Below are 26710 nucleotides of genomic sequence, written 5' to 3'. Positions count from 1 at the left end.
ATGCCAGCAATTATGACAATGTTAGCAGACCATGCAGCACAGCAGCTGCTGGACTTCAACCAGAAATTGGATATCAACCTGCTGGATAACGTGGTGAACTGTATACATCATGGGGTGGGACCACAGGTATGTTGTAAAGCATATACATTTGCCTTATAAACCATCTGACACAAATAATGTTGGTGTGTACTCTTCAAATGTATAATAATGTTTTAAATGAAAGCACAAGTGGTTGATTTTGACAGGCATTGTTCTTCTCTGTTGCAAGTTGGCTCTTAACCCACACCTGACCTAAAACACAACCCATGCTAATTCTCCCTTTTTTGTTCTGTTCACATGATGGTTGCAGCACAGACAAGTCTAGAAACGTCTGTTCTGTTTTCTAGGGGCGCTTGCACAAGCATAGTCAGCTTTGCTAATTTGAATCAGTATGAAATCGATACTTTTGGTTCGTTTTCCATTTAGTCTGGGTGTTTAATAATGTAGAAATAAAAGCAGACCAAAGAAAATAAATTAATTCTGAGCGCACCGTTCAAAGGAGCATATGTATTAATAATCACAGAAGTTTTTATTATTGGTCAACAATTTGGCTGTGTAAACAAGCAAATCAACAAGCGTTGCAAAAGCACTAAGCAAGCAACATGGAGAAGGACGCGCCACAGATAAGTTTGGTGATACTGGCAGTGATCCTGTTTGGCGTTCCTACCAAACCATGTCCTATTTGGCCCAGATATCGAGCAAACATTGAACCTGTGCAGTAGTCTAAGTCAGTCCTCGCACAATTCTTTTTATCCTGTCGTTCACCTGTCTCCATCTCAACAAAGGCATGCACAGGCAGTCCATAATACCTTGCAGTTTGGTTCGTTTTCTGCAATAGGCTTGGATTATGTTCTCACTGCAATCAAATTGCACTAGGGTTTTCTTGTAAGCGGTTTGAGAACACCTTTGGCAAGCAATGATGATGATTAATGCGGTTAAAATCTGTCTTATTTGAACCGCACCAGGAGCTAAACTGCACCTAAGTTCGAATAAAATGTATTATATATCGGCTTTTGATAGCGCCCTCAAAAACATTGGCAGGTTTCTTCATGGAACCTTGATCATGCATCTAAAGTGTCATTCATATTTGTATTACAGCAAAGAATGGCACAAGAAGTGTTGACACACCTAAAAGAGCATCCGGATGCCTGGACCAGAGTGGACACCATCCTCGAGTTCTCCCAGAACATGAACACCAAAGTAAGCTCCATTCCAAAAAAAAACCTTGGTGAAAAGACACTAACCTGTGCTTTGAGGAAGTGTATAGTATTACAAATACCTTCTGTAAAATGAAAACAAAACACAACACTAGGCCACAGTGTTTTTTTCTAACCATATTCTTTTAAATTACGTAGTATATGCTTTTTGTGGATCTTTGTAATGAAAGCAGCCCCATGCACTGTGTGAGTGCATATTGTGGGTGCACATGGCCCCCAGCAGAAGTGGAATACTATTGGCACCATGCCCTAGCTCTTGAGCTATGCAGGACCTCTGTCCTTCTCATAAAAGGAATTCTGTTGGATCTGAACCTACCAGAGGAACAATTGACTCTTCTTTTGAACTGACCCTGTTGTAATACAATACACTACAACATGAAATAAACCTTTTACAACTGTGCCCTGTTGGGTCTGAACGGGAATGAGCCCACTGTTATTTTACCAATTTCTCTTAACCATTCGATTATATCAGCTATATCTATTTTGGTACCAGTATCCTTTATGGACACTGGTCTATATTTCACTGCACACTCAAGTAGGGGTTTAAATTGAAGCAATTTTTTGGATATTCATCAGAAAGACATGACACAATAAACATGCTTACATACATACTACTATATAATTTGCATGCCTTATTGCACATACATTCGAGACTTAAAATGCAAGACAATTCAAACCCCGTTTTATAGAAGTGAAAAAGGCTTTTAATGTTGCCCTATACTCTTGCTAGGTACTGTAGACATATGAGTTTATCTGCATGGCCAGGGATCAGATGATGTGCAGGCTGATACTGTAACGCCCTCGTGTTTACAATCTGATTCATTAGGTAAGTGGGGAAAAAGAAAAGTAACAGATCTGCGAAGATAGAGCTGCAGGCCATAATGTTTAGTTTGAGTGAACAGCACATCGTCAAGGTCATGGGCTCTCATCAGCTCTGGCAGTTAGACTAACTTGAGATAAAAAAAAAAACATCTACACAGATTTAAAATCTATATATTATTTTCAGTTAAAATATATTTGATTTTCCAAATGAATAGGCGCAATTAAGCTATTATTGTTAAGTCATTAAGATCCCTTTCATCTGTTATTTGACGTTCTCAGGTTTGTGTTGCACTGACACAGCACATGAAGCAAACTGCCTACACGGTGAACCCAGTGATTTGTTATTCAGACACATTCAGGGATTCACAATAGCATTTACAAAACAAAATTGACTGACATTTAAAGAAAATCAAGCCTATTCCTTAAATCTAATGATAATAAAGGAAATGGTAATGTAGTGTTAAGGGAATTGGTAATGTAGTGTTAAGGGAATTTAGGTTCTGAGTGTGAAATAAAGTGCAATGCATTCAAGACTTCCTCAAAGTACATGCGTGAAATTTGCCTTTTTTCATTTTTGCTTGCCTGTAATTGTGCCTTTAATACTGACATCCATTACTAATGTCTAAGTTGATTTATCAACAGTACTGTTTCTAGTTCTACATTTGTAATTTGCCAAGAAATAAGGGCATTAGAGAATAAGAGGAAACAAACGGTAACCACCTCTTGAATTCTGCATTTATCTTGTTTCGTTCATTTTAAAAGTGCGTAATTCCGATTTTTTTTTGTAACTACAATAGTTATGATTTATTTTGAACAAAAACAATGTAATGAATTCAAGCTGTGACTATTTGATATTAATCACAATGTTCCATTATGTTTATGGCTTGTAATAGGAAGAAAAGGGGTGTGTCATCCTGTGCATCATGACACAGCTAGGCTTTGACGGCAGGCCTCCACAAGGTCTACCCTTTTTTAAATTCCCTTTGACTGAATTCTGTTCATCCGTTTCTATTGCATCTGTTTCATTGGACAGAGGGAGGGTGCAGGCTGCAGTCAGTAGGCTCCATTGACAGACAATGTGTTGATGGCTACCTTTCACCTGTAGGGATCATGGCTCTGTTCCCTCCCCCCCTTCTCTCCTTCTACAGCACATCCTCTTCCTCTTCTCCCCACAGTTCTTCAGCCAAGACCCTTTTGTAATGTGCTTTGCCCGCTAAAAAGTCGCAAAGTATTTGACAGTTCCCTCCTGATAATGTGTCTCTTCTCTTACCTCTTGTGGTGGTTTGTGCAAAGCGTGGCAGTTAAAGGTGGAACCAAATGTATGCAGCACTTTCGAGTGACACCGGTCAATGGTGTACAGTCAGTGCGCCTGAAAATGAGATTTCACCTTTAATCTTCCAGCACCCATTGTCTGTAAAAAAACTCTGTAATCCCTCTCTAATAACATCCTATACTACATGTCATTTTATTTTTTTGAATCATTGTACTCCTCAAACGATGATCCCTACAGTTGAAACAGTCAGTTGAAGTACCGCTAGACCAGAAACTAACTATAAATACAAATGTTCTCTTTTTCAATTCTTCATACTTCTCTGTAAAGCAAAAATGAATCCGGGGCGTAACCTGTGGTTGGTCTTGCTGTTCCTTATGACACACCAGTTAAAGGGATCTAATTTAGGCTTGCCTCAGACTTGAATCATAATCTATATTTTAGCATTGGGGAAATTAAATCACACATTTTAGGGTTGGGTATCGCTGAGATAATTTTTCGGTTTGGATTCTGCTCATCGATTGTTGTTCTTAAAGGTGGGGTAGGTAATTCACTTCAGAAACACTTTTTGTTATATTCCATGGAATGCTCTTAACATCCCGATAGCAATGAATACATTAAATGCTTTGACAATAAATACATTAAAAAAAATCATCTGTGGAAGCCGTGGCGCTGTAAAAAGCACGACCAATCATTTTAGCCGGCCCGGCTAAAATAACTGGATGGCCTACCTGCCTGTCAGCCTTCCATCTGTGCACAAACTTATCTCGTGCCCTCATTGGTCATGTGCGGGTTCGTGTGTGTGAGGAAGTCTGAAGGAAGGGGCAGATTTTTTCCGGCTGAGTACTTTCAAATTCTAGCGCACTCGAGCTGGTTTCTCCATTCTTACCTACCCTACCTTTAAGAGCTTGTTCAGATTCATGGCATGCTATAGGAGTAATACAATATAATAAAATGTGATGGAGAAACACCCTTTTATTTTTTTAGCAGATTTAAGCTGCAACAAAAAGTCATTATTTATTTTGATATTTAAAATGATTTGTATTATTACATGTATTATTATAGTTATTATTATTACAATAGTTTGTGTTTTTTAGTAACAAAAACATGAGGTAGATTAATTTGATTAATATCATAATCCCTGTTTTACAGTAGTTTTTGGGCATTATGACTACAATTAATAGTAACACTGCATGATGTTTTTGGGCAGTATGACTACAAATAAAGCAATCTGTTCAGATCCTATGTTCGTCAACGGTGTTCACGCAACAAAAAAAAACCTGTGTTTTTTTTTTAAACACTGCATGATGTTTTTGTGAACACGTGTTATTTCAGGTACCTGTAAGATAATAAAATACAATCCAGGAGGTTGAGATAAAGTATCTTTGTTTTGTGTAGTCAAACATGCATTCATTATACACTTTAATCTACACATCATATGGTTGACCTTGACCATATTAGGGCAGAAAAAGCACTTGTCGATGCCCAACCCTACATAATGTTTGTAGGCTCAGTAAAATAGACCTTGTTATGTCTTACACCATTGAACTCCCCCTAGGAGCAAACAGAACCAAAGCTGCTTAATGGATTGTTGTATTTTTCTGCTGTCTTTTGCTGTCTGGTGTGATGCTGGGAGAAACAGCACGACTTCTGCAGTGTTCCAGCTTAATGCTGCTTGCAGAGATTTAAAAAGACAAAGTGAATGTTCTGCGCACTACAAAATCTGCATGATGTGTTTCAGTCCAATTTAATCTAGAATGCAAGTTATTACAGGCTGGTCCACTTCATACTGTTTTTGGTTAGTATTATAAAATGATACAGTGCTTGTTGTTGAGTGTTGATATAATCGCTTTATTCTAATGCTTCTCCCTCCTTGCATGTTACAGTACTATGCTCTTCAGATTCTGGAAACGGTTATCAAAACAAGATGGAAGATTCTTCCCAGGAATCAGTGTGAAGGTAAAAGCTGCTTTTTTCCCTTCTTTCTCACAAGATGTTTTAATTCTGTCAATGCCGGTGCCTTCTTAAATGTGGTGACGTGCCGTTTCCAAGTCGAGGAGAGTTCCCCCACTAAGCATGCTGGTTTGTTTTCTGCTTGACCGGATCTCACTGGCAACTGCAAGCAGGGATTGATTCTGTAGCAGCTGCTTTAGAGAGGAAACCACCAAAACACCCAAACACTGATTTTGAAAGCTTTCTGAAGAGGCATCTTTAAAAGTTCAAGCTAACTGTGCTCGCTTACATTGCTTTAAAATGCTAAAACCCGCATGTATACAATTTCTATGTGACAGTATCTTTCAAATGAATGGTATATGTTTTTGTTGTTGTCTTAATGCACCTGTAGGAGTAAGAGAGGCGGATTAAAAGCAATGTCTTTTTTCAAACTACCTCTAGCAGATGCTTATCTTATACCTTAGTTGGATGGGGATTTTTCATTAATAAAGATCACATATGGGAAATTGTTTACCAGAACATTTCTACTTTTAAAATGTTTTACACTTTAATTGTTGTCTAATTGCAAATGTAACGTATCTAAACATCTTTAAAACAAAATGTACTGTCCCTTGTCACACCTGCTGCTTGTACAATAATAATCTAAACACAGAATGGGATGACACAAAATTGTCTGAAAATAGTTTAAAAAAACAAACAATACAATTAATTTGATAATCATGTGCAAATCATTTGATTCTGCCTTTTGCTCAAAATTCGTTTTTTCCCATTGACCGAAGACTTCCCTACTTCAGACCGTAGATGCCTGAATTTTGTGGCAAACCCAGTGCAGGGCGTCCGGCAAGTATGTCTTTTCCCCCTTGTGTCAGAGTATTGCTTTGTTTTCGGCTCCGCTCACTACACCCCAGCACATCACTTTCAGAACACAGATACCAGTAACAAATGCGAGGGAGCTGAAAACACATTCTTTGAAGATGCCCTGCTCACATTGACAATCTTTAATGTCTATAGAAATCTCTGGGGAAAACATTTGCCCTATAGAAGTTCAGTGGCAGTTGCAGCCCACATCTACCATATGTTTACCACTTTGTAAATGAAGGACAAGATTGGCCAGATCTTCATCAGATCACATAGTTATGAACTGCAGACTGTGTTCAGCTACATGCTGCAGGCTCATTGTCATGTCAGGATGTGTTTGGATTCACACATTTCCTTGGTGCCTACTCACAGTGTTCTTCTGGTATCTTTGTGTGTTTGCCAGGTATAAAAAAGTATGTTGTTGGTCTCATTATCAAGACTTCATCAGATGCATCAAATGTGGAGGTGAGTACCTTTTTAGAATTCAAATTAAACATTTTTTTGGGGTAAAATGGGTTTTAAATTAGTATAGAACTTAATTACAACTTTGAAATGAAAATGTCTCTAGGGTAAGCCAAAACAAACAAAAGTATTGGTGAGTTAAAGTAAAAGGTTTAACAAAAAATCTAAAAGTTGTTGACCAATCACAACAGAGCCGGCCAGCTAACCAATCAGAGCAGACTGGGCTCTGGTTTCAGACAGAGGGTAAAAAGAGGTGCTGCAGCACAGGCAGTCTGAGAAAAATAAAGAGCTTTTTGAACATTATAGCATGGAAACATGTCCCAGCAGAGGCACAAAATACATATGAACTTGCAAATAAGCAAAATATGGTACCTTTTTAAATAGTACATTTGTGGTAAAATACATTTCTTTGAGATGTAGTGAGCAAACAACTAAATAAATGAGAACATTTTGGTAAAGTATTCCTTTAGGAAGTGTTTAACCTACACTGACACTAACCTCGCAGCATGTGGCTCTCTGCTGTTCTAAACAGAAATGCTCTGCAGCTGTGTGAATCAACTCAAGTGAAAAGCACTGATTGGGTTTAAAAAGTGTATCCCTTCTTCTGGATTACGGTCACTCATTAATGAGCGGCACACCTGAAAGCATGCATCTCTCACATGAGAGCTTTCTGAGCAAACTGTATGATCATCACATGGGGAGCAGGAAGCATGTTGGGTAATGTGTGTAGGGAGTTTCAAAAACCTTACCTAACCTAAGTTGTGTTGTAATAAATCAATATTTTTCCCTTAAGTGCCTTAGATTAAAGACAAATAAATAGCTATTCAAAATTGTTGTCAAACTACTCAGGAATGTAAAAAACAGAAGAAAGTGAAACCGAAACTAAACTGGAATTTAAAAGAGATAGTGGATAAATACACGTTTGCTTTTAACTACAGCTTAGTTTAGTGAATAAGGGTCAGGTTTGATGATGGCAAGGTTTGAAAAAAGCCTCATTCTGAAACACCAACACCTGGCTTTTATTTTGTATTACTAACTTCATGCTGAGAAAGCACGTAAAGCCCAAGTGGCCAGACTTTATTACAATTATTAATACAACCAAGTTCAGCAGACAGGTATATGTAGTAATTGGATTTTAGTTCAGGTTCCACATTCAGGTAATTATTTGCTGCAGTTAATTATATTAATATAATAACACTTACTGATGCAGCGATCATTTTAGGATACATACATTTTATGAAGTTTCTTTACAAATTGTAAAAGACCTCATTAACATTTGACCCTAATGTCAAAAACCTAACATGATGTATCTACTTTTGAACTTCAAAATAAAATGTTTGACTTTTAATCACGTTGTTGTCTTTTATCCCTACCACCTTTTTTAAATGCATTTCTATGTGATTTTTTACTGTATTACATTTTAACATCTGATAAATTGTTAAATGCTGTGATGATATGATGGAGCAATTGTGATGGAAAAATGAGATCGTTGGACATTATTTAATTATCCCATGTTTATTTGTATTTTTCAGAAAGAAAAGGTGTACATTGGAAAGCTGAACATGATCCTTGTTCAGGTAAGTCTTTATTGCCAATGTCAAAGAATGTCATAATGCAAACAAAATGCCCAAATCACATAGTTGTAGCACTGGATCTGTGTCGGATCAACATGCGTTCATGTGCAGGCATTCTGCATACCCCCTTCACACATGAGCTGTGACATGAGGGAGAAGTTCAACGGTTTTTATTTTTGGTAAGGATACGCCAGTTTGTCAACCTTTTGTTACTATAATTGCGAGGACCATATTTCCAAATATTTGAGTAAAAAATGTAATACAACAAAAGAATGGCTAGAAATAAACTGGGTTGTACATGTATTATGCCGTTATGAATCCAAATAAATGTGTTCAGATACAAATGTCACTTTTTGGTTTTATAAATCCTTTTTGTGTGACTAAATAATGTTAGCTTGCTAACTCGCTTAACACGCTTTTCTCTACCTGGTGGTGTGATCGTAAAACGTTATAGTTTATTGAAATTATGTATTTTCATTTTTGACTTTTATTGAAATCCTTGAGCACACTCTGGCCTAGAAATAACTAGCATCGTAAATTACCCCAAATAGTTATTTAATCTCAACTATTTGGCAGTACCTCTGCGGCCCACTAGATGGTGTCTGAGGCCCACCAGTGGACCGCGCCCTACTGTACCGTGCTCTGTTAAAACACCAAAATGTTTTCCTAACACCACAGTGTTGCAAGCAAGAACACTACACAAGAATATATGAACTTTGGTCCTACTGGAGAAGAAAATACATTTGTATTTAGCTAAAAACAACAAAGTAGTTGCTTGCTGCTGGAAATCCCTGAGTCAAGGAGGTCGGTTAATTATCTTTTCACAGTGGTTACTGAATGTTCGGCAGAATGTAGACGATTATACATGTATAAATAATGAATTATAGAAAACGGCTGAAGCCTTTTGCCTTAGAATACTTAAGGCAAACTAAAAGCTCTAAATGAGTGAGTTCATGATAATGTCATTGGTGTGGATTATGGATTAATGGCTCATCTTTAGCCATAGTGAGAAATCTGATGATTATCGTGGAAAAACATATTAGTCTATACACCACATACACTAAACCTAATCGTTTTTTTAGCAATCTGTATGTGTAACACAACACTGTACGGTTCATAACACAAAGTAATGGACGCTGACAGTCTGTTGTTTGAGCATCTTAGTGTGCTGCCTCAATTCTCCCCTCATCTTTTGCAAGGATACTTTTAACCTCAAGATGTCACAATGAATCTAGTCTGACGAACACTTTTCCAGGTCAGCTAAGCTAAAATTGCATATGAATTCTCCTTGAACGTCTCAGGCCATGCAGCGGCTGTTTATAAATTGTAGCTGTAGCAGCGTGATCGAAAAGAGGATCACAACGAATGGAGAATCAGCAGTGTATTATGTATAAATAAACATCAAATAATATCTCAAGTCATTATTGATAAAGCACTTTTTAAATCTGCTCGGAGGTTATCAGCAATAACAGATAAGTCCAGAACAACATATTATGTAACAAGTCGTTTCAGGCATGATTGTACCTTTACTCCACAAACGCTCCAGTCGTTTAAACGCTGGGTCGTAGGAATGAGCGGTTCACTGCTGTGTGCCGTCGGATCAACAAATTAGTGCAGACTTCTTCAGGTCCTTGCTGAGAGTCATTGAGATGTTTATCAGAAAGTCTTGAGTCGGTACATTTTGACCACCGGATTTATTGGAAAGGATGCACAAAGAGTTTTTTTTTCAACTGATACCATTCCCTGATTCTTATGGCTGTTTCCAACAAGATCATTTCCCATTTTTGTATTTAAAACAAATATTGATATTGATTACCTGTAGTTTATGCTTGTTGTTCTGAGTGATAAAAAGGCTAAGATATAGAGAGCAAATATGGATGATTCAAAGTTTCATAGCTCTGACCTAACCAAATATAACTGTCAATTGCTTACCTGGAAAAATGAGAAGGTGCATTTAATTATCGGAATAATATACAATAGTATACATTTCAGTGCATTCTACTCATCTGTGTCCACACTGGATTCTACTTCTGAATGTAAAACATTTTGACACCACCCCCTTGTGTGTGTGTGTGATGTACATTCCCACGAGGGAGACAGCCATTGGCTCACTGGCTACATGAGTGACTTTGCATTAATGTCAGTGAGACTGAGTCACTGCTTGCGTCAGCTGAGCTCATGTTTTGGCCCTCGGGGACTGTAGAGCTCCAGATTCCACACTCGTCCTCAGGAGACTGTGATTCAGATGTTTGTGCACGGGGTGTTTGTAGTAGGGTAGTAGTTAGGGGGTTTGCTTGTAAATATGTGATTTCGTTAACACGTTTTAAAATTCTGACTGTTTACTCATGAATGATCAAAGTGTAAATCAGAAACTGGGGCACATGCCTGACTTGGGACTGAAAGGGTTGTTATTTTTAGTAGAGTCACAGTAGGAAATGTCACAGTTACACCAACATACTGCATGTGTATGCCCCGTGTATATAGATCCTGAAGCAGGAGTGGCCCAAGCACTGGCCCACCTTCATCAGCGACATTGTCGGGGCGAGTCGCACGAGCGAGAGCCTTTGTCAGAACAACATGGTCATCCTCAAGCTGCTCAGCGAGGAGGTCTTTGATTTCTCCAGCGGCCAGATGACCCAGGTCAAGGCAAAGCATCTAAAAGACAGGTCAGCATGATGATCTTCACACACCTCCGGAAGCATAATCATCTTATCTGTTTTGATGTCAAAAACCTACAGTAGGGTCTATGTATTAGACCAAACCACCATAATATCATAATAACCTTCAAGAATACAGAGTGAGTGTTTCCAAGATTTTTTTTTTGTAATGGAATATCACTATACATAACTTTATACATTCAACATTTATAGCTTTTTTTGCTAAATGTAAGACTACATTCTATTCCAGCACTTGCAGAACATCGTAAACTAGAAAGGCAGATGTCCGTTGTGTTTTATTGCATTCACCTTGACTGAACATCAGAATACATTCATACATTTAATGGAGAACAGAAGACCTTCAGGTGAAATAAGATCCGCCCTATTTTACCAAGAAAATGTCACTTTTAACGACAGTGACCACAAGAAATGTGTCAGGATATGTCAGATTTAGCCCCGCAAATGACAAAATGTCCTCCCTACTCCATATCTCCGATTGCAACTAGACACTCGTTTTACAAGAATTGAAGGGGAGTTCATTTGAGAGAGAGATTCTGCCTAAGTGCATGTGTTAAATGCAGACAGTATTTTTTACTAATTTGTATTTCTTTCTTTCAGCATGTGCAACGAGTTCTCCCAGATATTCCAGCTGTGCCAGTTTGTTATGGTATGCAAATCTTCATATCCTAATTTTGTTTGCATCGCTGTACAATAATTTAACATTGCTTACCGAGTAGTGTTTGTCCTTCACCTGTTTGTCGTCTTATTGGTTTGCACCTTAGGAAAATTCCCAGAATGCCCCTCTGGTCCACGCCACTCTGGAGACCCTCCTACGTTTTCTCAACTGGATTCCTCTTGGGTACATCTTTGAAACCAAATTGATCAGCACATTGGTGTATAAGGTATGTTCACAGATGCACATGACTCATTAAAGGACTTTAGACTGATCCAAAATTAATTGTATGGAAAACAATATTACTGACCTCTTAACAGTTTTATAGCAAGCAAGCTTAAAAATACTGCCAAATCAAGTTATATACACACACTAATAATCAATAAATCCTTTACTAACCATCTGTTTCTTATGATTTTACAGTTCTTGAACGTGCCCATGTTTCGCAATGTGACTCTGAAGTGCCTCACAGAGATTGCCGGTGTGAGCGTGAGTCAGTACGAGGAGCAGTTTGTCACACTCTTCACCCTGACCATGTGTCAACTCAAACAGGTGCGTAAGGCTCAGATAGGGCAATGGTCACATTCTCATTTCTTGTTGTAAACATACTAAAGAACTATTTTGATCTAGATGCTGCCTCTGAACACTAACATTCGTCTGGCCTACGCCAACGGGAAAGACGACGAGCAGAACTTCATCCAGAACCTCAGTCTGTTCCTCTGTACGTTCCTGAAGGAGCACGGGCAGCTCATCGAGAAGCGGCTCAACCTCCGAGAAACATTAATGGAGGTAAGACACAAGGACACTGTTCAACAGATGTACAGGAAAAATAAGAGAAGAACATTGTCTATATAAAGAATGAACAAATACGTTTCATGTAGAGTGTTGGAAGTAGCTCTGAGATATTGTACTTAAGTACATGTATCAACGCTAGAGTGACATTACCCCATTTGGGAATCATATATATTAAAAATGCTTGGAGTTTGGAATTTATTAAAATTATTTTATATAAAGCTGGGTATCCTTACCTATAATAATATATAATAATGTATTATTTTATTAATTACTTGTGTTTATAATCTGAGTCTGCAAGGTAGCTAGTAATTTAAACTATGAAATACACAGTGTGTAAAATGACTCAATAGTACAAAAGTAGCATATAGTAAAAATCAAATGTGTATTTAACTACAGAACATAAATATATGAAGTAAATGTACTATATCTATCGAACTATCTGTCTATCCTTACCACTGTATAGAGCACAGCCTCCATTGTCTAATGCCCCCCCCCCCCCCTCTCCCAGGCCCTCCACTACATGCTGCTGGTGTCGGAGGTGGAGGAGACTGAGATCTTTAAAATTTGTCTCGAGTATTGGAACCACTTGGCTGCTGAGCTGTACAGAGAGAGTCCCTTCTCCACGTCCACGTCCCCCCTGCTCTCCGGCAACCAGCACTTTGACGTGCCCCCTCGCAGACAGCTCTACCTGCCTGTACTCTCCAAGGTACCACACACAGACAATTACACTCTGTTTGAATCCTTGATGTAATAATTAATGCATTGTTAGGATGTCAAATACTTTAGAATTTGCACTGTTGAATTTATGAAAGCAATGCATCTTTAAAGAAATAATGATTTTCTGACACGTTAGAGGTGGTGCAGCAGTGAAGTGTTTCGAGGTGCAGAAATGTTTTAGTCTCAGCTCGCAGTCATACCAAGAATCTGTTGGCACTGGTTAAGCAACAGGTGGCTGCCAAACTGCTGCCAAAAGACTTTCTAGTCACAACGTTGCTAAACTTGTTTTCCCTTTGGTGTCAATATTTTACTTTACAACACATAGTGTATGGTGTGTGTATAAAAAGAGACACACATATCATGGTTTGAATGTTAAAGGATCATATACAATGACATGTGTGCGTATGTGTGAGCGCAGTGGCTCTGTTCCTCCATGTGTGTACGTGCTGACAGATGTTATTTCTTGTGACAGGTGCGTCTGCTTATGGTAAGTCGGATGGCCAAGCCGGAGGAGGTGTTGGTGGTGGAGAACGACCAGGGAGAGGTGGTCAGAGAGTTCATGAAGGACACCGACTCCATCAACCTCTACAAGAACATGAGGGAAACTCTGGGTATGCACTGTTTACATTAATGTGGTTCCTGTATGGCTTTAAATTCAAATCCATTCTAGTACATTTAGCATTGATTGTGCAAAAAAGGATTCCTTGTCGTTTTTATTATTTAATGCTTTGATATTGTTAGCACTGCAAGCTGGCAGTCATACAATAAAACGTTGTGCTTCCTTAAGATAACATGTGGAATTGTCACTTACTTTAACTGTCATTGACACTGAACCCCAAATTGCTCCTGAAGGCACCACAAGTCTATTTAAATGAGATTAGGTTAGATGAGCAGTTTGGCACTTTGTTTGGCAGCCCTGTGTGTTAATGATTAAAATTAGCATGTGAAGTAGATGTGCTAAGGCGTCAAAGACACAAGGCGCTATTCGAAAGTACATTCACAACATTTTTTTTTTTTTTAAAGAAGAGCAATACATATTTTGGCAATGTCAATGCAAGGCAATGGAGGATGTGAGAACATCTTTATAGTATCTGTATACCATGCAACACAGATACATATATTGATCAGTTTCACTCAGCATTCGACTGTTTCTGTTCAAACTTTTTTTTTCAGGTTCAAACATTGTTTTAGCTGCAGAGAGAAGTGCTTGTGGCTTTAAGTTCATTCACACAGTGATAATACTAATATGTTGTCCTCTGCCATCCTGCAGTGTACCTCACTCATCTGGACTATGCAGACACAGAGCGCATCATGACAGAGAAGCTGCACAACCAGGTGAACGGCACCGAGTGGTCCTGGAAGAACCTCAACACGCTGTGCTGGGCCATCGGCTCCATCAGCGGGGCCATGCACGAGGAGGACGAGAAGAGGTTCCTGGTCACCGTCATCAAGGTACACAGAAACCTCAACCTACCACAACTTTAACAACTTTAAGTGTGTTTATATAGGTCAATATCACCAATTACACTGTTGTCCTTAGAATTTAGACAAGACAAAACTCCTTAAAGAAACCCTGTAGTTATGCAGGGGAGGGATCCCTCAACCAAGAAACAGAAAAGCTGAATATATGTCTTGTGAACAGAAAAAACTATATAATAAAATGAAAACATAAACAATCAATGAGAGTGTGTTCAGAAAGTTTTAGGTAATAAATACTGTAAATTAGTAAAAACTGACTTCAAAAATGCTCACAACTACGATTAAAATACAAAATCAACATTTAAAGCTGTTTTAAATAAATATATATAGCATTGCAGTTTTTCCTTTTCTGCTCTGGTCATGTGGTCACTCTGATGTTAAAGAATCGTTCACACCATTGTGTAGAACACTGAACATTGACTGTGTCTTCGTTTCAGGATCTCCTGGGTCTTTGCGAGCAGAAGAGAGGGAAGGACAACAAGGCCATCATCGCCTCCAACATCATGTACATCGTCGGCCAGTATCCTCGCTTCCTCAGAGCACACTGGAAGTTCCTCAAAACCGTCGTCAACAAACTCTTTGAGTTCATGCATGGTGAGAGATTTGGAAAACATGCATTGGTTTTAAAACGTGGTTCTATGAATACCACAGTTTTAAATTAGGTAATTTAAATGCGATATTATATCCCCCTTCATGCTCTTTCTCCTTCAGAGACCCATGACGGAGTTCAGGACATGGCCTGTGACACGTTCATTAAAATCGCCCAGAAGTGCCGGCGCCACTTTATCCAGGTGCAGGTGGGAGAGGTGATGCCCTTCATCGACGAGATCCTCAACAACATCAACACCATCATCTGCGACCTTCAGCCTCAGCAGGTCAGCATTTTTATTTCTACAGTTCTGCTTGAAAATGAGTAAGGTGTGCAGCGAGGGGGTCATTAATGAGAAAAGAACCCAGACAGATGAGCAGATTCCTTTCTTACTAATGAATGGCTAAATGCACATTATCCTGCTAAATTCACTTAGTAAATACACCAATTTCACTTACAATATGGAATTTCAACAACGGCAACATAACTTAAAATGTCCGCAGCACTGATCAAGGTTTTGTTCTCCAGACCTGTACCGAAAGTCAAAAAGTCTGTTCCCATGCCATGTTACCTTTAGTGCTTACTCTCCGCTCTTTCTTCTTCTGTTCATTTCTCTGTCGTCCAGCCTTCTGTCTTTTATCCTCTTTCCTTTATTTTTGGGTTGTTATTCTTGGTCTTGTTCTCTTTTGCTTGTCTTGGACAGTTCAGCGGTCAAAAGTGTTATTCACATAGAAACTTAAAAAAGTTTTGCATTGTGTTTTCTGATAGAGTATCAGACAGGAAACAGTATCTTAGCAACAACTGACCTTACATTGACCAAACTTCTTTCTGTGGATTGATATGATGCTGTCTTAAGTTCAAAGCGTCAGCGTTAGCAACAGTCTGCTATCCCTTGTAGCAGTCTGCTATCAGTAAATAGCTGACCTCTGAATATCCATATTGACCAATCAGAATTGAGTATACTGTGTATAAATTCTATTATTCGTTCAATCAGGTTTTAATGTTGACAATTGTCCCTGTTTCTGTCCAGGTGCACACGTTCTACGAGGCAGTAGGTTATATGATCGGAGCCCAGACAGATCAGACAGTTCAGGAGCACCTGATAGAAAAATACATGCTGCTTCCAAACCAGGTGTGGGACAGCATCATCCAGCAGGCCACCAAGGTAAGAGACGAACCAATCTATTTATCTATGATAGACAAAGAAGAAGAGTGTGTTAATCATCTCTCCTCCTCAGAACGTGGACATCCTGAAGGACCCGGAGACTGTGAAGCAGCTGGGCAGCATCCTGAAGACCAACGTGCGGGCCTGTAAGGCCGTGGGACACCCCTTCGTCATCCAGCTGGGGCGGATCTACCTGGACATGCTCAACGTCTACAAGTGCCTCAGTGAGAACATCTCAGCCGCCATTCAGACAAATGGTAAGGGAGATGTGCATTTGGGATCATACAGCTGACTAACAACATGCCTGTGGATTCATCTCGTTGTGTTTGTTCCGCATGATAGCTGATAAGCCTTGCTGAAACTAACCTTTATTTTCATTACCAATTCATCTATGGATCATATTTTAAAGATATATTTTGGGCCAGAGAGACTCAGTGGTGAATTTTGAACCGGCGTACAGGGCAGCAGACAGGGCAAATGTTATTATTTTTCTGTCAATCACTAATGGTTGCAGCTTTAGTGAAGGGGCCCTTTTATGCTTTCCTGTAGTGTGTTAAATATCCTCAAACGCCTCCACTGGACTATGTAACAGTCGCACTTCTATTGGCTAGCGCTCGACAGCATTGTACGTGATAGGCAAAGGGCGGGACATCTCTAAGCGGTTGACCAATCACAACAGAGCTGGCCAGCTAACCAATCAGAGCAGACTGGGCTCTGGTTTCAGACAGAGGGTGAAAAGAGGTGCTGCAGTATGAGAAGAATAAAGAGCTTTTTGAACATTAAAGCATGGAGACAAAAGGCACAAAATACAGATAGAACAGCATAAAACGGCCCCTTTAAGGTCGCACAGCAGTTATTAAGGAATGCAGAGGCTTCACCTCATTTGTATTGCCTTGCTCTTGGGGAGGACTTTTTGTTTGGGTTATAAAGCCAGTGTACAGATCTGTACACTGCAATGTGTGTCCCTTCATTGTTGTTCAGGCATGCAGTCCTTTGTGTAATTCTAATGTTTGCGGGGTGTGAAAAATACTCACATTACATTTACATTTCATTTAGCTGACGCTTTTATCCAAAGCGACTTACAATAAGTGTATTCGACCAAGAAGATACAAACTTGAAGAAAACAGAATCATAGAAGTACATCAGGTTTCATAGAGACAAACCATTTCAAGTGCTACTCAACTGGCTTTAGATAAGCCAGTCCTTTGTTAGTATATAAGTGCTTTGTTAGTATCTACGTTTTTTTGTCACATCTTTCATTACCATCGAAATGAAAGATCACACTCACAAACACAATCTATTATTTTGAGCTTTTTTTTATTGGTGCTTCAGTTGCAACATATTTGTTTTATTTTTCCCTTTTACGTTGTTATTTTTTCACCCAGTAGCATTTTAGTATTTTGTCATTTATTATTGGCATCTTGTTTGTAAGCCTGTCTGCTTTTTTTCTTCTTGCATGCGCCTGTTCTGGTGACTCATCTCTGAGTCTTTCTGTGTCTGAATGAAAGAGTGTGAGGTCTGTCGGTAATGATCAAGGATTTCTGCACTTGCATTCGCTGCTTATTCAGAGTAGGGATAAAAATGGTGATCTGTGCAGGACATGCTTAACTAAATATTTTAGAGGTTAACATGTAGGTCAGCTTGTCTTTGATCAACCTTTCTCCAGAGGAAGACAGGGTATGACATTTATAGAAGTACAGCGCCGTGCAGAGGGCTTTCCAAAAGAAAGCTAAACAAGTAGTTTGATTGTGATCCCCACACCTCATAAAACATCATTCATGCACAAACAGTTTTTGTAATGTCATACCTTAAGTTCATGATAGGGCTCTATTTTGAGATCATTCAGTGAATTATATACCAGTTAAAAAATCAAGAAAAGTCCAAATTGATGCAAAAATACTGTAAATCTAATATTACCGTTTGGTACGACTGGGTGTTATATCAATAATGTGATAATCAGACTAGATGTATATTTGGATATTTTGTGATTTCATGATTTTAAAGACTGTCATGTGACAATTTTCTAAACTTACCAGACAGTTCTTGTCATGAAAAGTCTTATAGTGTTACAATTGTGTGAAATGGTCAACACTACAATATTAAATAGGAGATATACAAAAATGTGATATTTGTTTTTTCCATTGAGCCAACTAGAGCAGTTTTGAGATGTGTAACATTCTTTACAATAGCCTCAATGTCGTTACAGTTTATATATAGCAGAAGAAACAATGGTACGCAAACATTTTCACTGATCAACCAATGAGCATTTATCTGAAGCACAGGCCTGTAAATGTTGCAGAACCTATACTTACTTCCTCGCAACAAAATGATAAGACAAAGTGTGTGTGCCTTCAATATGTGTGTCCTGTGTGTGTTGCAGGTGAGATGGTGACGAAGCAGCCCTTGATCCGGAGCATGAGGACAGTGAAGCGGGAGACTCTGAAACTGATCTCAGGCTGGGTCAGCCGATCAAACGACCCCCAGATGGTGAGAGACGTGGAGGCACATCACCTGAAGTTTATCTATCCTGAGGAACAAAAAGCCCTATTTTGGGTTTTTACTCCGGTGTCCTCGGGAGACACTACACTCTGTGGCAATCAATGAAACGGTTGACAGTAGAACTAATCCAGTTGGTATTTTTAGATCAAACACAAAGATTTTATGTGGCACACTCCGTGCCCTCGGCTCTGCTTTTATCTGCATATTCATCTTGAATCAGAGTTAATAGACATGCAAACATTATATTTGCACCTTACTTGTCAGAACTGAGCCTTTAAAAAGTCTCACTTAAATGTGAGTGGAGTGGGCGCTCCTGTTTTGTTCTCCCTGCTGATCCTTCCTGTTGTTCTGCAGGTCGGCGAGAACTTTGTTCCTCCGCTGCTGGACGCCGTCCTCATCGATTACCAACGCAACGTCCCCGCTGCCCGGGAGCCCGAGGTCCTCAGCACCATGGCAACCATTGTAAACAAGCTGGGCGGACACATCACCAGTGAGATCCCACAGATCTTCGATGCCGTCTTCGAGTGCACCCTAAACATGATCAACAAGGTAAGACCCCCCCCCCTCAGTGGTTTACTGTAGGATATGTGGTTATCGGTATTTAAACATTTTGTGTTTTTGTTTCCCATAATCTGCTTGAATAACAATCTAAAGCAGTTATCAAGAAAACAAACACTTCAGCAGTGTATCTAGCAGTTTCATTTGCACATAGATAAGCAATCTAGATCAGTGGTTCTCAACTGGTCAGGCCTCGGACCCACTTTTACCTTTGTCAATAAATCGCGACCCGAAATTTGAACCACTCAAATCTATTCAACAAAAAATGGTGCTGTAATATAAATATATACGCTTTTCAGCATACATTATTCATTAAAGTGAAGTACAGTGCATATATCCCTTATATCCCTTCACAGAACTAAAGAATGCTTTAAAAAAGGTTTAATGAGATGATGGAATCAAAGCTCAACTGTATAACATAAAAAGGCACACATGCTGAAAACCCATCCCCAGAAGGGGGTCTGGGGATTCTCCCCCCAGAGATTTTTAGAAATACTAACATATAAACTACGCATTCTGGTACACTCTGAGAAGAAAATAATGTTTATGGTCTGCGGTACTTCCAGTCCAACGCCTACTGCATGCACAGCGTTAGAAAATCGGGCCTTCAAAATAAAAGTTAGACTTTTTCCACAAAAAAAAAAGATATATATATTTTTTCTTTCTTTTTTTTCTTCACTCACACATCTGCGACCCACTCGAAACGGGTCCGCGACCCACCAGTTGAGAACCACTGATCTAGATCATGTGGCCTTCACTGCAGTCTGTTAATCAGAGCGCTGTATTGGACTGATATATTAATGCACTCTGACAGTATGGGCTACTGTCAGTAGAAAACTGTATTTTAAATATCTATAAACTCAATGAGCAGTATACAGATGGGTTGATTATAGTCATATACTTCCTGTAAATATATATTCAATTTTCCCAGTGTTTTACATATATTTCAGGCCAATATATACAAGTCTAAAAGTAAAGGGTTGTTCCATCCTACAGAGAATGTATTGGCATTTGCAGTACTCTTGGTCGGAGGGTTCGCCTGCAGCCACTCCTCTCGTGGGTGTGGAGATGTTCAGGGGATCTGTGATGTTTGTGTGAAACTTGTATGAACTGCTTATGGAAAAAAAGCGGGTGCAGCTTGAAAATGTCAGTCATGCAAGTTTCTCAACTACTCGTTGGTTTCATCTCTAAGAAACAACGAGGAAAACTAGTCGGAGCCTGCAGAGCGCCTGAACGTTTCCTAGAAAAACAACCGTGGCAGGGTTGGGTTAATCCACTAGGGGAGCCTGGGGGGGGGGGATATGCTTTGGACCTGTTGTATGGATCTAAAACCTGCTTGTTATTACGCTTAGTGGGGCTGCACAATTAATGAAATATTATTTTCGATCACAATGTTGTCTTCCTGCTACAAATGAATATGATGGACTGCGGTATTCCCTCATAGATAACTGCATTTTAAAGGTCCCATGTCATGCTTTTCTGGTTATTACCCGTCCCCTTGTGTTATGAAGCTTTTTCTGCATGTATACGGTCTGCAGAGTCACAAACCCTCAAAGTACACCCTGTAGCGAGTAAAACTCTAACACAGAAAAGACCTGTCTATGCTGCCCCAGAACGCCGAGTTGGAGATTTTTCTTTTTTTGTCTTCCTGGGTATGGTGACGTAACCATAGCCAAATGGACCAATCCGCTATTACGTTACGTCCGCGGAGCCGTTACGTTAACACACACACACTCAATCTTTTCTCAGCTGCAGCTCCGCGGATTTCTCAGCCTGAGACGGCGGGACGCGGCGAGCCTGTGAGTCTGTGTGTGAGCACACACACAGACTCACAGGCCGTTTCTCAATGTCGAGTATACCTGCTGCAGAGCCACTATTTCAAGCATACTACGTCATCGAGTGGCACGGCACCCAGACCCCACGCAGCATTCTCATCTGTTTGTCATCACTACTGGTGTCATTTTCTGGTTGCTAACTAACGCCATTGTAAAACATAATCACTGATGTTCCGCTGTAACGGTGGTGGACTCATCAGAACAGAGTGGGCGAGCTGAGCAATCAGAGCACACTAGGCTCATAGGGAGGGGGGGGGGGGGCAGGAGCTCCAACAAGCCGTGTAGGACAGAGAGTGAATACACATACTATACAGAGATGCTGTATGAGAAAACCAATGTGATTTTGGAACATTGAACAATGTAAATCTATTCTAGTAGACCTCAACAATGGAATTATGATCAGTAGAAATGGCCATGACATGGGACCTTTAAATCAAGCACTTCCAAAACTAATGTCCGGCCACCAGGGGGCGGTTTCCATGTTTGCGGCTGCAGATTAATTTAGTGTTACTTTATTTGAACCAACTGCTCTTCGTTCTGTTTTACTCTCCTACTCTAAAGTGAACAATAACCCTATTTAAAGCTTTGTTTTATAGAGAGATGTGTTAATGAGCAGCCCAGCAGGAAAGTAAAAGCAGTGCTATTAAATTAAGTTAAACCTAAAATGAATTAATAATCTCAATCTCAATATTGCCAAAAATGATAGTGATTATCATTTTAGCCATAATCGTCCACGCCTATTGTTTTCTAAATGAAGTGGAAAGCAATATCTTAATTTCACGATTTGAATATATGATATTAACCACAGCCCTTAATTTAAGTAATGCAAAACCAGACTGAACAAACTGTTGTGTTATATTGAAGTACTAAAACATGTGTATTTTGTATTTCACGCAGAACTTTGAGGAGTTCCCGGAGCACAGGACTCACTTCTTCTACTTACTCCAAGCGGTGAACTCTCACTGCTTCCCTGCATTCCTCGCCATCCCCCCCCGCACAGTTCAAGCTGGTGCTGGACTCCATCATCTGGGCCTTCAAACACACCATGAGGAACGTGGCTGACACTGGTAAGGCTCTCACACACACACACACACACACACACACACACACACACACACACACACGCGCGCACACATTAATGTTCTTATTGAGCAACAATGCCGCTTGGTGCCTCTGAAAAAACGTCTCTCCTCTCCTCCAGGTCTGCAGATCCTGTACACGCTGCTGCAGAACGTGGCCCAGGAGGAGGCGGCCGCGCAGAGCTTCTACCAGACGTACTTCTGTGACATCCTGCAGCACATCTTCTCCGTGGTCACCGACACGTCACACACCGCCGGTGAGTTGTCCCTGTTTATCGAATTTTGACCGGAGAAATCAGTTAAAGTCTGAGAAAATGAAATCTCTCCGGTCATAATGAAAATAATTCCCTCTAAGCACATTTTGGAGTGTGATACAATTAGGCTGAATATAGGAGTCAGCAGCAGCCGCTCTAAATGATGCCACAGTGCAAGTCTCTGCAGAACAGAATCAAAACGGCGCTGGATTTCAAACCGGCAGCACAACTTAATTCAAATGTTATGAGCCACATGCACATGAGGCCTACATGTAGTTTTGGTTTGTTCACAAATAGTTTTTTTCAGTTTTTTATTTTATGAGTATATGTAGGCCTAAAGCTGAGGGGATTTATTTGTGTTAGAGTTCCGACGTTGGCTTACATTATTAATATTTATAAAATAGTTTGCACTATGCATGAGTCTATTTAAAGCTCTCTTTTAAATCAAAGTTTAATCTACATGATGACCTGACGATGTCATTTTTGATATGGTCTTCCTATCAGTTCTTTTCAAGCTCAATAATAAACACAGATAATATTTATGCAGCATTTCACCGGGACATTGAAAATATTCACCGACACGTGAACTAGGCTAAACTGTTTGGAAGAAACAACTTGCAATCATTTTGCATCATTCTTCTCATTATCATTGAAATATACCAAAGTTATCAGAGTATTTATTTATTTCCGTACCAATCGAGGAAATATTATTTATAATTTGAAGACGTGTCTGCAGCACCACAAGACTTCATTCAAAAATAATATTGACACTTTGCCTTTTTATTTTGCCCGAAACAAATATTGTGGCTCCTGCTATTTGAATATTGCCTTTCCGATTATAATTCAAAGAATTGTGCAGCGCTAACGTTGACGTCGGAACCTAAACGCTGGTTCACACTCTTCATCTGAGGAGAACATTGGGATTTGAACGGCTTATACAGATGAATAATGTAAGCTCCTTTAGTAAAGGCTGTGTGTCGGTGTGTGTCCTGCAGGCCTCACCATGCACGCCTCAATCCTGGCCTACATGTTCAACCTGGTGGAGGAGGGGAAGATCACCACGGTGCTGAACCCCAGCAGCCCCAACAACCAGGGCTTCATCCAGGAGTACGTGGCCAACCTGCTGAAGACCGCCTTCCCCCACCTACAGGAGTGAGCATCCACACACACACACACACACACTCTCTCTCTCTCTCTCTCTCTCTCTCTCTTTCTTTCTTCTTTCTTTCTTTCTTTCTTTCTTTCTTTCTTTCTTTCTTTCTTTCTTGCAGGAAAATGCACGTTAGCTAACCTCCCTGTGTGTGTGTTTGTTTGTTAGTGCGCAGGTGAAGGTGTTTGTGACGGGGCTGTTCAGCCTGAACCAGGATATCCCCGCCTTCAAGGAGCACCTCAGGGACTTCCTCGTGCAGATCAAGGTGAGGACGTCAAAGTCAAAGGATTGGGATAGAGCAACTAGATCTCGTTTTGGTTTTATATTCTTTGATTTAATTTATTTCATGTTTTCTCACATCCTTTTTTACATCAAAAAGTTTATAAACATTGTTTGACAGTTTGCTTGACAAGGGTTTACAATCATTTTAAGATTTGACACTTCAATTCAACAAACACTAAAAATAACCAATTTATATCAAAATAAAACTAAACACCAGTTATACTAAGATCACCTTATTAAGGGATATTTATTTAGTCCAATATACATAGAAAAATAAAAAATGTATTTGAAATAAATATCAATACAATGACCTGTTTGTCTGTCTCATTGTTAAAAAAGACATCATGCAGCGTACTGTACATACAGCCTGCTCCTCTATTGGGAGAAGCACTACATATAGAAAGCCAGTGGTCATACCCCGTATTCATCTAACGATTGATATTCTAATGGTCTACCCATATGTACGCTTTCTTCTGAGGTAACATGAAGTGAACAGACTGCAGCTCTGGTTATCAGGATCTCATATTTAGCTGCTTAGCGGATGTTTCCAGAAATAACATGTTGGAATAAAAAGTGCGTATGATGGGTACAGGAGAGCGGTCAGTGTCCAGTTGTTGGGCTCAATAGATCTGTTTGATGGCTATCTTCCAGGAGAACAGATCTATTAAGATTTAGTCTGGATAAGGACTCAAATAATGTTTTAATTGATTTAGAATTAGCCAATAATAAAACATTTAGCTTATTATTGAATTTGTTGATGAAAATAATAAATAAAATACACAAACAATTACAAATACTTTACAGCGCGGGAAGATTCTACTCTCAACCTAAAAAAAACACAAGATTTAATATACAACAAATATGAAGTCAATACTGATGGCAAAGTATTTGAATAACATCTAATAAAGACAACAATAAATGCATTCATTGGCCTCTGGGAGTTCACAGTTCTGACATTTATTAGACTGACTTATCACTTAATTGTCAAAAGAATTGCTAATGGGAATATGTTGCAGGTGTTTTGCACTAGGGTGAGTGGGTATAACAAATGGATCATTGGAGGTGTAATCTGTCTTTAAAGCGCTAACCACTTCCTGTCTCTCTCTCTTCTCTCCGCTGCAGGAGTTTGCGGGCGAGGACACCACGGACCTGTTCCTGGAGGAGAGGGAGGCGTCGCTGCGGCAGGCCCAGGAGGAGAAGCACAAGATCCAGATGTCGGTGCCGGGCATCCTGAACCCTCACGAGATCCCCGAGGAGATGTGCGACTGAGCGCCGGCTCCACAGACTGTACAGTACTCCCAACAACAAACAAACAAACAAACCCTCACCACAGCAAACACAACAAAACCCAAGAGAGACACTTGAGCATGGCGGGCGCCCCCCCCCCCCCCCCCCCCCCCCTCTGCGGAGCACAGCCCCATCGGATGTTTGTTGACCAAAACAATGCCAACAATATGTAAATGATTACCGCGTCACCCTGTGGCCCTTTTTACATAATCAGCGTTTTCTATGGAGACTTTTTGTGTAATATCTTTCCAGAACTGTTAATCTGCGCTTCTGTTCCGTCGGTCTCTGGCCCATCCCAAGACCTGCATGATGAGGTTGTAACCGTTAGACACCTTAACCTTTTTGTTTTCGTTGTTTCCCCCCCCCCCCCACCCCACCCCTCCTCCTCCCCTTTTCCCCATATATTTGTTTATATATAAATACATTATATATACAGTCCAAGCAGGGTTTTTCGTAAAAAACGGCATACGTGTCAAGTCGGCTTCTAGACCTGTGATGTGACAGACAGGAAGTGGAGGCCCTCGCACCGCTTGTTTGGTGCCCCACGGCATTGTGGGAGAATGTGAACGGATAATGAATGAAGGCGGAGAGGTGCGGCTCCATGTGTCGGGATCTGTTGCTCTCCAGGTGTGCTTCACCTAAAAGAGAAAGTGTTTGGGAGGGAGGGGTTTTTTTTAGGGAAAGCTAACCGAATATGTGCATATCATCCCAATTGTATAGCATCTTTAATACCATGGGAATTTGTTTTCATTTTTTTGTTTCTTTTTGTTGTGGGTGTGTGCGCGTGTGTGCTGTCGCCTAGTCGACATCAGCGTTTTGTTTTCCTCTAAGAGGATTGTTGCTTCATTATGGGATGTTTTAAGGAAGTGCGGAGGTATTTATGGGTTCTTAGTTGGTTGCATCTTTATAACAACTCCTGTTTAACTCAGATGGCTTTTGAGATTTTGAATTGTACTAATTTAGATTGTTTACCATGCAGTTGTGCTTCAAGACACTACACTTTAGAGCAAAATGAAAAAATAAACTGGGTTTACATTTAATTTTTGTATTTTTGCATTTTTCAGTTGTACCTGTTTTGAGTTCTGTCCAAGATAAAAAACAAAAGGCTTTTTTGTCCTGAGGGCGAATGAACTGCCAACGAGTTAATTAGGAAAAGAATGTATAAATCCAAATAAGTACCCAATCTCTGATGGCAAATTTCCCTTCTCAAGGTGTTACATTTGTTGTGAACTTTTTGAACTGATTAAAGTTGAGAATTTTATAACCCCGCCTTTGCTCTCATTCCTTCATTACACACAGATTATTTTTCAATACTAAATTGAAAACGAAAGCAATGTTAAGACTTTTGTACCGGATATTAGAACTCTGCTCATTTTCGGGTTTCATATTTGTATTCTGTGGCTCTACTGTGACATATTTACAAAAAGCTCTTTATTTGTCTCATACTGCCTGTGCTGCAGCACCTCTTTTCACCCAATGGAACCGTGAGTGTTACG

The 26710-nt window shown here is 39.8% G+C and overlaps 1 protein-coding gene across 1 annotated transcript; it reads left to right on the top strand.

Annotated features, from left to right (window-relative positions):
* On the top strand, positions 1-26478 carry xpo1b (exportin 1 (CRM1 homolog, yeast) b). The gene is given in 25 exon segments (XM_034122620.1): positions 1-126; positions 1138-1239; positions 5235-5307; positions 6563-6624; positions 8154-8198; positions 10680-10861; positions 11471-11519; positions 11635-11754; positions 11949-12077; positions 12156-12314; positions 12829-13026; positions 13510-13648; positions 14308-14489; positions 14954-15110; positions 15228-15391; positions 16136-16270; positions 16344-16527; positions 18651-18757; positions 19124-19318; positions 22060-22149; positions 22151-22229; positions 22364-22498; positions 23491-23647; positions 23814-23910; positions 25050-26478. Coding segments are annotated over 25 exon segments (3213 nt in total). The 3' UTR covers positions 25197-26478.
* The last annotated feature ends 232 nt before the right edge of the window (positions 26479-26710 follow it).

The sequence above is a fragment of the Trematomus bernacchii genome, unplaced genomic scaffold (genome assembly GCF_902827165.1).
Source record: "Trematomus bernacchii unplaced genomic scaffold, fTreBer1.1, whole genome shotgun sequence".
Taxonomy (NCBI): Eukaryota; Metazoa; Chordata; class Actinopteri; order Perciformes; family Nototheniidae; genus Trematomus; species Trematomus bernacchii.
This window is presented reverse-complemented; position numbering and strand designations above follow the sequence as displayed.